Here is a 15,118-nt window from a genome sequence, read left to right as displayed (position 1 = left end):
AATGGTAACCTAAGTCCATGGCAGCCAACTATAATGGTTTAGTCTTAGTATTTTAAGGAGGTTTTCAGATTGTTCAGTTAGAGAGAAGGGAACTAACATTTACTGAGCATCTAAGGTGCCATGCTTTATATATACATTATTAAACCCCACAAAGCAATGACAAGATAAGTATTATCTCCTCCATTTTCCAGATGAGAAAACTGCAGTCACATAGCCAGAAATTGGCTATGTTTGACTCCAGAGCCCATGTTTTTTCCATATAATGCTGAATAGTATAGGCTATCTGGCCAATTGTACTTTTTTTTTTTTAACAATAACTTTGATTTTGAAAATTTATATAAATGGTAGCTTGTTTTCAACATATGGGAGCTTATTGTAAAGAAAGCCAATCCCCTTAGCATAATAAATACTCATCCTCAAAGTGTCTTAAATTTGGATTTTTGTCTAAAAGATTTAAGACTTTTTTTTTCTTTGCATTAACATCCAGTTGTCCTTGTGGAACCTATGAATTTTGGGCTGGTATTGCAGGTTGGTAACATTTTATTTTCTGTTATTTTAGATTCATTGGTTTTCAATTTTCAATTCCTTCATGATGGTGATCTTCTTGGTGGGCTTAGTTTCAATGATTTTAATGAGAACATTAAGAAAAGATTATGCTCGGTACAGCAAAGAGGAAGAAATGGATGATATGGTGAGTAAACATTTACATTATATTTGTAAAAACATTTTAACTGAGTGTTAAGTTTTAAATGTTGGAAGGTAGGTCATAATTTCTTATCGGAAGTCTTGGGGCCAGATGAGTTTCCAGAATTCAGGATTTTTAGAGTTAAGAAAGATGTAAAATGCCCAGTGTGCTCTGTAACCATGCCCTGTAATCAAATAATACTATTATTTTTTTCAGCAAAACATATGAACATTCACCCGAAGTGGGATAAATAAATAGTGTAACCTCTCGTTAGTTCAAGCCAAGTTTTGCCACCAAGTAAGAGTATGTCAGACCTAAGAAACAAACTGTTAGTTCTTAGAACTCTTTATTTCAGAATTGCATCTAGGAGGATGTAGACCTGTATTAGTAACTTTCTAATACTGTTAAATATTGCTTAAAATTCAGGGAATGGGTAGAAGGATTAATTTATGTTTAGTTTAGTGGGTTCAGAGGAAAGATTTGTTTTCTAAGTTCTTTCACTAAGTTAGAGAACAAAAAGCGTGTTATATGGAGTGCTAGCTAATGGACTTTCCATATAGGTAAACTGTATCATTAAATAGGAAATTTGTCTTAAGAGACAGGCTGGAGTGTAGTGGTGTGATCATTCACTGTAACTTCAAACTCAAGAGCTCAAGTGATCGTGCTGCCTCAGCCTCCTGAGTAGCTAGGACTACAGGAACAAGCCCCCACCCCTGGCTATTTTTTTATTTATTGTAGAGATAATTTCACTATGCTGCCCAGGTTGGTCCTGAGCTCCTGGCCTCAAGCAATCCTCCAGCGTTGGCCATCCAAAGTGCTGGGATTATAGGTGTGAGCCACTGTGCCTGGCTTGGGAAATAGTTTAAAATTTTAAATTTTAATATACTAGGGTATATTGTGAAGTATCAAAAGGTTGATAAAGCATTTGGTGCCTCTTAACTGTATCTGATTAGGATTCTCCCCACCACAACAGATTACCTTGAGGGACTGCTATTCCTTAGTAAATATTGTTTTAGAAGCAAGCTGTGTTAGAAACTGTTTAAGGAACACTTGCTTACTAAGGTTGCAAAGTAAAAATTGAATTCTTTTTAAAAAAATGCTATATAGACTCTTAAATAAAAACATTCATATTGAATATTTCCCCCATATGTTTTCTTAGATTCTAGGTGCTAAAGGACATTTCTGCATTCTTAGGGCATCTAGTACTGGTTTTGATACTCTTCTCTTTCGCTGTCCACCTAGCCCCTGATTGTATATGAGGTACAGCTATGAGGTGAATGGCAAGAATAGTGTCTGATAGTGACATTAAGAGAGTCAGTGCACTGTTCTCCCAATTTGACCATTTCTTTTTGTTACTAAACCTTTTCTTTTTCCATTATTTGAGATTCTCTGAGCGCAACCAGAAGTCAACTTCCTGAACCTCAGCATTTTAACATTATTATTAAGGCAGTGATCATTTTAAGTTTGGAATGTATTTTCTCAATATTTTGAATTTCTTTAAGTAGCTATAAATTTGGAGGGAGGAAACTTACAACTGTGATTTTTACCTATTTACTATGTTTTAGTTTGATTCTGAATGATTTGCTTTTCTCTCTATATATTTGTATATAGGATAGAGACCTAGGAGATGAATATGGATGGAAACAGGTGCATGGAGATGTATTTAGACCATCAAGTCACCCACTGATATTTTCCTCTCTCATTGGTTCTGGATGTCAGATATTTGCTGTGTCTCTCATCGTTATTATTGTTGCAATGATAGAAGATTTATATACTGAGTAAGTGCCTACACTTAACTTTATTATGTCTTTATTCTTGAATAGTTTTAATACTGGAATCTTTTAAGTCCATCATAATTAAATCGTTACTTATTTCCTTTATCTTACAATTTATGATAAATATCATAAATGCAGACAGACAAATTAAATAATGAACAGTAGTCTGTATTTTTCTGTTACATGCCAAAACTTACTAGCATTACTGAACATTGTGGTTTGTTATAAAGGTTATATGTTCCATTAAAGATACAAACAGAGGTTACTTTCAGTTCATAGCTGTTTGACAAAGTAAATAGGCATTTTTTTTTAAAGTTGAAGATCCAATTAGAGCTTCATCAGAAGTACAAGAATTTCAGTTACTAAGTTACTTCATATTTACCTTGAGAACTGGAAAACATCAGAGTAGAAGAAAGCACTGTAAATAATAGTAAAAAGAGTGATTAAAAAGTCACGTAAGGTTAGAAAAATAATTGATGACTTCTTTAGAAAAGAACTCCTGGTTCAGTATGCATCCTATCTTGACACGATTTTTGGTAATTCTTTCTTCGCAAACAAAACCATTTGTAAGAAATTCTCAATTTTAGGTCTTTGAATTATGTGAAAAAGTTATACATTCACAGAAGATCTCAGGTCCCTATTCAGTGCTCAAAGCCACAACCTCTATGAAGCAAACACATTCTGGTGCCTGGGTGGTAGCGATTATAATTCAGGCATTTCAGGTGCTGCTTCATGAAGTCCTCAATCAGAATGACACTTTTCTCTAGTTATATTTCATGCCTCTACTTTAGTTCATAATGCATTCTTTCCTCTATATGCCTGGCATTTGGTGGGCAAGCAATAAATCCTTGCTGAAAGAATGGCTCTTTAGTTGCATATTAAATATTTAACTGTATACTAAATATTTGTTTCCTCTACTAGATAGTAAGTTCCTTGAGAGTAAAGATCAGGTCATAACTTACCTTTGAATTCTCAAAGTACCTACTTAAGGAGCTTTGCATGTGGAAGGTATTCAGTCAATGCTTGTTGAACTGAAATGAATATGTGTTAACCAACAAAGCTATTTCTCTGTAGTGTTGGTTGTATTTCTTTAATATAACTTTTTTAATTCATTTACCACATGAGCTTTAAAATAACCCAAATCTAAACTTCAGAGTTCTGGTGAGTAGTTCATATTTTCGGGTATAATGTATTTCAGATAAACTGGACCCTAAATACAAGAAAACATTTCAAATCTACCAAGAAGTCGTGCTTTACATTAAACACTGGATTAAGTTAATCACTACTGGATTGACACTGGCTGTACTTTCACAGTCTTATGAGCCACTAGAAGATAATCTCTTCTAGAATCCAAGTTTTTGCCGCTTCCTTTTCAAAATGTTAGTGTTACAATTTGGCAACTCATTTTTTTTTTTTTTAATGCAGAAGCTCTTCTACTTAGAGACCTTCAACTTTTATAAATAAGAAACCACTCACTAATGTATAATATTAGCAGGCAAGTCATGCATTGTTATTTTAGCCTATAATTACTGTAAGTGGTTGTTTTGTGTTGTGTTTATTTGAAGTGAATGTAATTCATTACTTATATAAGAACTAAAGCATTAAAGATTTATTATTATATAATAGTGGCCAACTTACTGAGGTTTCACTTTAGGTATTTCATGCACATTTGATCCCTTAATCTTCACGTCAACCCTGTGAAGGAACTATTCTATTTCTATTCTACAGACCAGGAAACTAAAGCTCAGAGAAATAATCTGAGATCAATGAGCACCCTTTATTAGTAAAGAGTGTTAGTGAGCTGGGATTGGAACCTAGGCAATCTTATTCCAGAACTCTTTTCTTAATTTGCTATGTTACGGAAATGAAAATAGAGATAATAATACAAAGTGGTGAGACAATGAAAAATTTGCACACAAAATTGGGATAAATCACTTGAATAGGAATGATTCTAGAGGATAAAGAGCAGATAATGTAACGTAAAAGTTACTTTGCCTCTCTGGTCACTATAGCAATCAGAGGAAAACTATTTTGAGGGTAAAAGGTAGAGGATCAGTATCAATGTGGGTGCCTGTTATAGTGTGATATTGAGAAGGCATAGAGTTTGAGAAGGTGAGGAGTAAGTTTGTTAGTGCTGCTGCTGCTGCAGCTACTCTGAGACTTTTCAGCGGAGAGTGGTAAGGCTGTGGCACGTGTAGGCTAAACACTTCTTCAGGTGTTCCCCTTGTCCCATCTTAGATGAATAAGGAGGACTGTTACCTCCCTCAGCAGATTTTTCAGTGTAGATAAAAATGGTTTATTTGAGGGACAGAGGGAGGGAATGCCCATAGAATATTTGTGAACAAAGAAATAGACTTTTTAAAATAGACTTTTTAAAAATCATATGTCTGATTTTAATTTTTAAATTTTTACTTTTTTTTTTTTTTTTTTTTTTTTTGAGGTGGAGTCTTGCTCTGTCATCCAGGAGGGAGAGCAGCGATGCGCTCTTGGCTTGCTATCACCTCTGCCTCCCAGGTTCAAGCAGTTCTCCTGCCTCAGCCTCTTGAGTAGCTGGAATTACAGGCACCTGCCACCACACATGTCTAATTTTTGTATTTTTAGTTGCGGCGGGGTTGTGCCATGTTGGCCAGGCTGGTTTCAAACTCCTGACCTCATGTGATCTGCCTACCTTGGTCTTCCAAAGTGCTGGGATTACAGGTGTAAGCCACTGTGCCCGGCTTAAAAATCATTTTCAGCAGTATGAGGGAAACAGAGAAAGTCTCAGTGTTATTCCATCTAAAATAATAGTATTTAATATAGATGATACTACTATTTTATTTCTGTTTGCAGGCAAGAATCATAAGCAGTTGAATTAAGTTATGAAACAGATGATTCTAGTCATTTTTTTTAACAGATGAACATCTTGTTCCATATTATGGGGTTGGTTTACAGGGTCACAGAACAGTTTTAGTGTCAGCTTCTAGTATTTTTGCCAAATAAATGTGAAATACTTGCTTAGAATATATCAAAACATTTAACTGCGGTTAAAAAAATTAGCACCAGCCAGGTATCATGTAAATGCAGTTTTAACTACAAATTCATTCACTATAGAGAATCTTTTGAGTTTTATTTGTAGTCCAGGTTGTGATATTTTTGTGTTTCTGTTAAAGTTATCTTTAAAATTAAACTAATATTAATATAATAGACTGTATGATGTTTTCTTTAGATTGTTGGTTTTAATTTATCTTTTTTTTTTTTTTTTTGCCTTTTTAGGAGGGGATCAATGCTCAGTACAGCCATATTTGTCTATGCTGCTACGTCTCCAGTGAATGGTTATTTTGGAGGAAGTCTGTATGCTAGACAAGGAGGTAAATTTAGGAATTCTCACTTCATGTTGTTAATTATAGATGCTAATATTTTACTATGAGATTTTGTTGGTTCGTTTGTTTTGAGAGAGTCTTACTCCATCTCCCAGGCTGGAGTGCAGTGGCGCAATCTCTGCTCACCGCAACCTCCATCTCCTGGGTTCAAGCGATTCTCATGCCTCAGCCTCCTGAGTAGCTTGGAATTACAGGTGTGTGCCACCATGCCCAGCTAATTTTTGTATTTTCAGTAGAGACGAGATTTCACCATGGTAGTCAGGCTGCTATGAAACTCCTGACCTCAAGTGATTCGGCCTCCCAAAGTGCCTGGTCTACTGTGAGGTATTTAAATTTAAAATGGGCAGAACAGCCGTTGTAAAATTCTTTGTTATCTCATTTCACATAATTTCTACCAAACCTATTGTGTGTTCTATCTTGCTTTTGTGGAATTCTCGCATTTTATTTCCTAAAATTGTGAATAATTAGTAGATAATCTCCCTTGTGCACCATGTAATTTGCCCTGATGAACGTGTAGGAGAGTGCATTTAAGTTATTGATACTATTTGCTTTGAGGTGCCTGGCTCTAGATGTGCTCCATGTGATGCATCTACACAGAAAAAGAGCTTTATAGATGAGTATAAAGGCGTGTGTAATGGCCTGTGGGTAAAGTTTCTGGACAATGGAAAGAGAATAGGAAGGAAAGTTATGTATTTCTGTTGACTGTTAGTGTTTATCAAAGGACCCTTTGCAAATATTTCTGCTATTCTTTGTCACAGTCTTTTGCTAAGAGCACTTTGTCTTAAATATCCTATTGCTCCTTTAATACTATTACCTGAAATTGATGGAACTAATAACACGATAGTACAAGGATACTGCTCCTTGGTGTTTTTTTCTGCAATGGCATTCAGGGGTCTTTAAATTCTCTTGTATTCCCTGCAGTAGTCTGAGGTCAGAAAAGTACAAAAATTGGTAGATGTGCATATTTTAGTTTATGAATGAAGTAGTGTTGAAATACCTTAAAATTATATTTCGTTTTCCACAGCCCATCTTAAGCAGTGTCAGTAATAGGGGATCCTGCCTTCTTTTCGTAGACTGGGCACACTTACAGGTTATAGGAAATCAGAGCGTAGGATTATTTAAAATTCTCTCAGGATATCTTGGTTTACCATTGCTTTTTTATTAATCTTCTTGACTTAATGTGACCTGTACCTTCAGTATAGATAATTATTTGGATTGACTGAGGGAGTATCATTATGGGTTCCTGACTATTTTAGGTAGATGTTCAGTCTCTAAATTCGACTTGTGGGTATGGGAAATGAGTCCTATCATAAAAGACCACATCCTAAGGAAATAAGGACGCATGAGGCAACTTTTAATTTGAATTTGACCTGGAAACTAGTTAGGCCAAAATTTTAGTTTATGACTCTCAAAATAGTCTCCACAGCAGAAACAGATTTATTTAAAACAGGAAATTTATTTAAAGTTGGACATAAATTTGTTTTTAGTCTGATTACAAGTTAAGAACACCCAGCCCAACTTTCCTTTACTACACTTATTCTTGAAAGCTGACAGAGTTCAGGCTCAGGTCTAGGAATATCAAGTCTTACAAAATATAATCTAAAGATTATGTTCTAATTGGTAGTGTCCTGAGGAGATCTGATAGTGTCTTGATATTTTGTCTGATCAAGCCTCAAAAACTTTTAATGTAGAGGTCAACCCAGGGAATCAAGAATTTTTCACAGTTATCTCAGGATTTGAACTACAGTGAAGCTCAAGGTCTTCACACTGTCCTCAGTGCACTATAGTGCTATAGATCTAGTTTGAAGCCAGTGGTATCCAGGACCTTAGCCAGAGACTTCAAGGGTTTGGAGAGCAGTAGAAAGCCCAGCAATGCAGATACTTGGGCTACTGATTGTACCCAGTGGAATGTGTATGGGATTATTTTTGACTGTTAGAAGGAAAGGGAGAAATAGAGAGTTGGATAAGGAGTTTTGTTTATTTGTTTATTTTATTTTATTTTTATTTTTTGCGATGGAGTTTCGCTCTTGTCTCCCAGGCTGGAGTGCAATGGCACGATCTCAGCTCACTGCAACCTCCGCCTCCTGGGTTCAGGCGATTCTCTTGCCTCAGCCTGCTTAGTAGTTAGGATTACAGGCATGTGTCACCATGCCCAGCTAATTTTTGTGTTTTTAGTAGAGACAGGGTTTCACCACGTTGGCCAGGCTGGTCTCGAACTCCTGACCTCAGGTGATTCGCTCACCTCAGCCTCCCAAAGTGCTGGGTTTACAGGCATGAGCCACCACGCCTGGCCACAGGTTTATTGATACATGTCTGAATCTGAGAAGATAGTGGAAAGTACAGGAAAAAATGCTAGAAAGGTGTTGGAATTAAATAGAATAATACTTTAATTAATCACCACTTTTTTGTGTTGTTCAAATGCTGGATATCAGTTAGAAAGGAGAAGTTCTTGAAACTTACCCAGAAAAGAAATGAAACAGGAGAGAAAGCTCAGAATTAAGGAGTTTTTCTGGAGGAACGTTACGATTTTAGTAACAGATGTTTTAAAAGAACTTTATATAGCAGAAAACTAAAGTTAGGGTATTTATATAGCAGAAAACTAAAGTTAGGGTATTGCTTATTTTTCTATGGTACTTTCTATTTGGGTCCCTGTTGCCTATTATTGAGTTGAATTTTGATAGTGATTCAGTGTTTCTAAGCTGTTTGAAGATATTTTCTACCAGTTTTACACTCTGCTGTATTAATTAGAAAGACAGCTCCCTGTTGCTCTTCTGGTCTGTATGAGCACAATTGAAGATTTTTTTTTTTAATTGCGTAGTCAAAAAATTTGTTTCCTTGATTATTTCAATAATAGAAGCTCAATGTCTAGAATTTTGGCAATACACAGAGGTACAGAGAAACAGTAAAACTTATAAATCTGTAGTTCTGATTGCTGAGAGAGAGCTTATGGAACACATTGTTCTTTTTCTTTTCAAACATAGAAATGCTCTTAAGTACATACTTATTTTAGAGCTAAGAACAAACTTAGAGACTATCTAACTCAGAGTTTTTTATTTTTTATTTCACGTTTAATTTTTTTTTTTTTCCCTGTCTTAGGGTGCTGAAAAATCATAAGTGGGTTTCTGGTGAAGTTCTTTTTTTTTTGACTCACTGGTTTTTAGACTTTTTTCTTCTTTTTAAAGCAGTATAACCCGCTTTTCAAATGAAAGCTTACATGAAACTCCAGTGTGTAAAACTGTTGAAAACGTAATTGTTCTGGTTGAAGCATGGGTAAGGGGATCTGGGATTTTTCTTCACCAGTGACTTCATGGGCATGCCAAGAAGCTCCAGAACTCCAAGGAATAGTTTAAAAGCCCCTTTCTCTTTTTTTTTTTTTTGGTCAGTTTATTTTAAACCAATAATAAAAACCCCTTTCTAGGCCAACTTGTAGCCTAGAGAGAGAGAGTGGCTTATGAAAGTTCACAGCAGTTCAGTGGCAGAGTCAAGATAAAACGTCGGAATATTTACTGCAGGTCATTGCTCTTTTCCAGTGCACCCACTTCAGAAGCTGTGATTTCACTATACATACTTGAAAAGCTGTGGTATTTGTTAGCTATTGTTTTGAAACAATTATTAAGATGTTAAATTTCATGATCTTTATATTAAAATTTCAAACAAATAATTTGGTACTAAATAATTATATTAAACTCTCATAGTTTCCTTTCTTTTCAGGAAGGAGATGGATAAAGCAGATGTTTATTGGGGCATTTCTTATCCCAGCTATGGTGTGTGGCACTGCCTTCTTCATCAATTTCATAGCCATTTATTACCATGCTTCAAGAGCCATTCCTTTTGGAACAATGGTGAGTTGCTTGAATCTTACTTTTAAACTGAGAAAGTATACACATTCTAACTGAGACCTACTGTCCCTCCAAAATACATCTTATTAGATGTTTTGATAGTTTCAGTCAGTTCCTACCCAGTCCTGGAAAGTTAGATGAGGAAAATACTATTGTTAGCCTCCATAAAATTTTGGTTAAGTTTAAACCTATAGTTGGCTTTTTATTTTTTCTTGATTCTGTAAGCCAGTAAAGAGAAAGGCTGACTTTAAAAGAGAGCACTGGCCAGGTGCGGTGGCTCACGCCTGTAATCCCAGCACTTTGGGAGGCCAAGGCGGGCAGATCATGAGGTCAGGAGATCGAGACCATCCTGGCTAACACAGTGAAACCCTATCCTTACTAAAAATACAAAAAAAAATTAACTGGGCGTGGTGGTGGGTGCCTGTGGTCCCAGCTACTCAGGAGGCTGAAGCAGGAGAATGGCATGCACCCAGGTGCAGTTTGCAGTGGAGGTTGCAGTGAGCTGAGATCGCGCCACTGCACTCCAGCCTGGGTGACAGAGCCAGACTACATCTCAAAAAAAAATAAATAAAACAAACAAACCTCACTAAGCATTTATGTCAATAATATACGTTGCTATAGATGTTAAAATGTGTTCACATATCTTACCTGTAAGCACAGGCTTGGAAATGCTTTGAATTATTTAAATATATTACAACTAGAACACATAAAATGAGTTAACCCACAGTCTCCCAAATCTTGGTGTTACCTTTTTACTAGAAACAGAATTTTAGGCCTAGACTAGAGTGAAGGCTTAATGTACACTTGTGCATACATATTCATACATGTATATGCCAATGCAAGTTGCAGGGTGGTTACTGCTTTTAACAGAGGCCCAATAACTTAGTCACGGTCATACAGACAGTTAATGGTAGAACTGCCACTAGAGCCCACAATCTCTGTTTTAATCTTGTTTGGGTTTTCTTTCTATTATATGGGAAGTAACAAAGAGTTTCACAAAAATTTCAGGTGACTTTGTTTTATAGTCCAATTTTTTTCAAAGACACATTGAATATTATACATTTTTATTAAATCTTTAATACCTTTTAGTTAGGAATATTTTGAAACTTGCTTCAAAATGGAAATTTTCTTTTCAAGCCAAAGTAAGTGATAATGGTCAGAAAAGGGAAGAGTAATTAATTATATCAGACCGGGAAAGAATTTGCTTTATGGTAGTTGCAGGCCATCAGAAAGTACATAGAGTGAGTCAAGTTACTTCTCAGAGATCATCTGCTGAATTGGTTATTTTCATAGTGCTTTAAAAATTAAAATTCTGATTCTGTTAAAATTTTTATCAGAAAGTTTTGAATTTGGTATTGGTGAAAATGGTATTTCAAAGTTACTTTGTCTCGCTAAAATTGTAAATATTTACCACTTTGTAAATGGAGTTTTAAACGTTAATATTCAGTGTAATTTGCCTTTAGATAATTTAATAATTACAGATTATTAGAATATAATATTTAAAGTCTGTGCTGAGCCAGAGAAGGTTTATAAAATTGATCTTTAGTGAATAAAAAGACTAACTGTTGGTACTTGGCAGGCTCCTACAATATTATGTTCTTAATTTGCATTCTAATGAAGGAATACTGGGGGAAGGGCATTCCCCTGGCCTCATGTTTTAACCCGATGTGTGCTTTAGGGTCTCCTTTTCTCTGCTTAAGAGTGTGAAAACTTGTTTTGAACATGAACTTGAAGAACTTGAGGTGAATGTTTCACCCAGCTCTCCATTAAGTACTTGAACTACTTAATTTTGTGGTTTTAGTTATTTTGACTTGTTGACATTCTGAAGGAAATGGTTACATATTCTCATAAACTCAGTGATTCTCAACCCTGGGCACACATTAGAATCACTTGGGGATTTAAAAATTTTAATGCTCAGGGCTTTCTTTTAAGCTAATTAGTCTGTCCTGCTTTAAACCCAATCTGTAGTGTTTACCTGATTCCAGTTCCTGGGATCTGGGGATGGATCTGTTAGCCAAAAGGCTCCCAGACCATAGGTACCAGATGTCTCAGAAGCCAGGTGTCCCTACTAACTGAATACCCTAATTTGAGAGTCAGAGTCTTCAGATCCTCCTAAGTGCTCTTCCCCAGGCCTTACCTCTTTCTATCCCCCATTCCTTTGATCTCTTGGCTATTGAGCCCTTTTTCTGGGTGATCTTCACTCTAATTCTCTGTTCTATGAAAGTTTCCACAACTGGCCGGGCATGGTGGCTCACGCCTGTAATTCCAGCACATTGGGAGGCTGAGGCAGGCGGATCACTTGAGGTCAGGAGTTTGAGATCAGCCTGGCCATCATGATGAAACCCCATCTCTACTGAAAATGCAAAAATTAGCCAGGCATGGTAGTACAGGCCTGTAAACCCAGCTACTCGGGAGGCTGAGGCAGGAGAATCGCTTGATCACTGGAACCCAGGAGGTGGAGGTTGCAGTGAGCCAAGATCACGCCACTGCACTCCAGCCTGGGCGGCAGAGTGAGACTCTGTCTCAAGAAAAAAAAGAAAAATTAGATTGATTTTGGAAAGCTAAAAACTTTTTCTTTTGGGAATTTGTCCAATAATGATTTAGGTGCTATACCCAGAGATTTTGGTCCTGTTAAGAGTTGCATGGGAATGAGAAAGGATTTGCCAAGATGTTCTGGAAAAGGGTTTTAGACATGAAGTCTTTCTTTCGTGGGCTGTAAATCTCAGATCCTAAATTTTGATCTTATTGTTGGATTCCAAAGGACAAAGAACAAAATTACAGAGTTTTAAAACTTATAGAGGCAAGCTAGCATGGGAACTAATCACCTTTCTTTTCTAGAAAGATTTATAAAATTGGCCGGGCGCAGTGGCTTATGCCTATAATCCCAGCACTTCAGGAGGCCAAGGCGGGTGGATCACCTGAGATCGCCATGGCCAACATGGTGAAACCCCGTCTCTACTAAAAATACAAAGATTAGCCAGGTGTGGTGGCGGGCACTTGTAATCCCAGCTACTCGGGAGGCTGAGGCAGGAGAATCGCTTGAACCTGGGAGGCAGAGGTTGCAGTGATCCAAGATCGCGCCACTGCACTCCAGCCTGGGCAACAAGAGCGAGACTCCGTCTCGAAAAAAGAGAAAGATCTATAAAACTAATGTTAGAAAAACTTCATCATCTAAGGTGAGCTGTTCACAAATGCTAAAGCAAGCAAAAGGATTTTATAAAGATATCAAGATCAAAGGCTCATTATGTGGGATCAGTGATATAACAATAAAAAAAGAAAAAAGAATGTCTCCATCCCATTCTTCCTCTTTATTTTTCAAATAAAATGTAACCCTCAAACAAAAAAAGTAGGAGGAAAGATCCCCGGTAAGAGGGAAGTGAAGCCTGAGATAAGCAAAGCAGTTGATTGTACAGGAGTACCCAGCCGCCTTAGCTGAAAGTCTTGTTGCTCATAAAAATTTTCTTTTAGAGATACTGAGAGATTATATTAAGTAAAGTTTGAGCAACTGTATGAGAGCAAAGGTGCTGTAAAACTGGACAGGCAAATTTACTTTTCCAGGAGGAAAAAGAAGAAAGTGGTTCTACCTTATAAGAGTATTGAGGTATTAGCCATAGTATGTACATCCTATCCTTTAGTAGAAGGTGACAGATATTCTTGTCTCTGACCTATTCAAAAGATTACTAATAACTTAGAGACATGGTGGTCTGCTGATTCAATTGAAAAGGAATGTGAGACTAGGGAAGAAACTAGTAATATAAAATAATGAACTGGTAATATGAAATAATGAAGGCAGCATCTAAAAAGATCTCATCAGACTGAAATGATGTGCCAAACCTAAGAAGATGAATTATAATAAGGATCAATAATAATGCATTTGTGTAGCACTTTGTAGTTTACAAAGCATTTTCACACGCATTATCTTATCTGGTTTTCAGAAGAACCCAAAGAGATAGGCAGAGCTAGTGGTGTGGTTATTCCTATTTTACAGAACAGAAAATCAACAGAAACTCTCCCATAGTTAGTTTTCTTTGTTGTGCTGGTGGTGGTGATGATGGGTTTTTTGTTTTTGTTTTTGGCCATTTTTCTTTTCTTCCCTTCTGTCAAAAGGAATCCTAGTTTAATTCTGAGAGCAGTGGGTATGTTTTTTTGCCCTTTTCTGTTTGTGTGTTTTTACAGATGTACTGAGGTATAATTAACACGTGATAAGTTGCATAAATTTAAAGTGTACAATTTGATGGATTTTAATACACACACACACACACAGACACACACTTGTGAAACCATTACCGCACTCAAGATAAAGATGTTTGTCACGTTGAGAAGTTTTGTTATATACCTTTGTAATTCATCTTTTTTTTTCTTCTTTTTTCTCTCTATTCTTAGGTAACCACCAGCCGACTCTCTCGTATCATAGTGTAATTTGCATTGCTGAATTTCCTTTGAATGGTAGCTCATACAGTATATATTCTTTTTTGTTTCACTCATAAAAGTTATTTTGAGATTTATTGATGTTGCATTTTATTTATTTATCTATTTATTTATTTATTTATTTATTTATTTATTTTGAGCCTGGGTCTTGCTTTGTCGCCCAGGCTGGAGTGCAGTGATGTGCTCTTGGCTCACTGCAACCTCTGCCCCTGGGGTTCAAGCAGTCCTCCTGCCTCAGCCTCCCTAGTGGCTGGGACTACAGGCAAGCACCACCATGCCTGCCTAATTTTTGTATTTTTGGTAGAAACAGAGTTCACCATGTTGGCCAGACAGGTCTTGAACTCCTGACCTCAGGTGATCCACCCATCTTGGCCTCCAAAGTGCTGGGATTACAGGCATTTATTAATAATTTGTTCTTTGTATTGCCCAATAGTATTCAGTTGCATGGATATACCATAATTTATCCATTTACCCAGTAATTTACTAGTTTTTTTTGCTATTGCAAATCAAGTTACTGTGAGTATTTATGTGCAGGTCTTTCTGTGGAATTACATTTTCATTTCTCTTGGATAAATACCTAGGAGTAGAATGCCTGGGTCATATGATAGTTCAGGTTTTCAAGAAACTGCTAAACTTTTCCCAAATAGTTTTGACATTTTACATTTCTATCAGCATTCTATGAAAATGCCACTTGTTCCACATCACTGCCAGCACTTGATAGAGTCAGTCTTTTTAAGTTTAGCTATTCTAGTGAGTGTATAGTAGTGTCTTTCAGTTTTAATTAGCATTTCCTAATGAGTAATCATGTTGAAGATCTTTTTATTTGCCTTTTTTTTTTGCCATCTGTATATCTTCTTTAATGAATGTTCAGATCTTTTGCCTATTTTAATAGATTGTTTGTTTTATTGAGTGATAATGGTTCCTTAACATATTGTAAATACAAGTCCTTTGTCTTATATGTATTTTGTAAGTACTCCTATTTTGTGAGTTGTCTTTTCATAATCTAAAGAATATTTTTTGAAGGGCAAAGTT

The 15,118-nt window shown here is 36.3% G+C and overlaps 1 protein-coding gene across 1 annotated transcript in view; it reads left to right on the top strand.

Annotated features, from left to right (window-relative positions):
* The window catches only part of TM9SF3 (transmembrane 9 superfamily member 3), a 71,936-nt gene that overhangs the window by 35,189 nt on the left and 21,629 nt on the right, over positions 1–15,118 (top strand). The window contains exons 6-9 of the mRNA XM_005566087.4: positions 560–691; positions 2,297–2,463; positions 5,713–5,807; positions 9,531–9,661. Of these exons, the coding sequence (XP_005566144.1) occupies positions 560–691; positions 2,297–2,463; positions 5,713–5,807; positions 9,531–9,661 (525 nt within the window). The remainder of the gene's footprint in view (positions 1–559; positions 692–2,296; positions 2,464–5,712; positions 5,808–9,530; positions 9,662–15,118) is intronic.

This window comes from Macaca fascicularis, chromosome 9 (assembly GCF_037993035.2).
Source record: "Macaca fascicularis isolate 582-1 chromosome 9, T2T-MFA8v1.1".
Lineage (NCBI taxonomy): Eukaryota > Metazoa > Chordata > Mammalia > Primates > Cercopithecidae > Macaca > Macaca fascicularis.
This window is presented reverse-complemented; position numbering and strand designations above follow the sequence as displayed.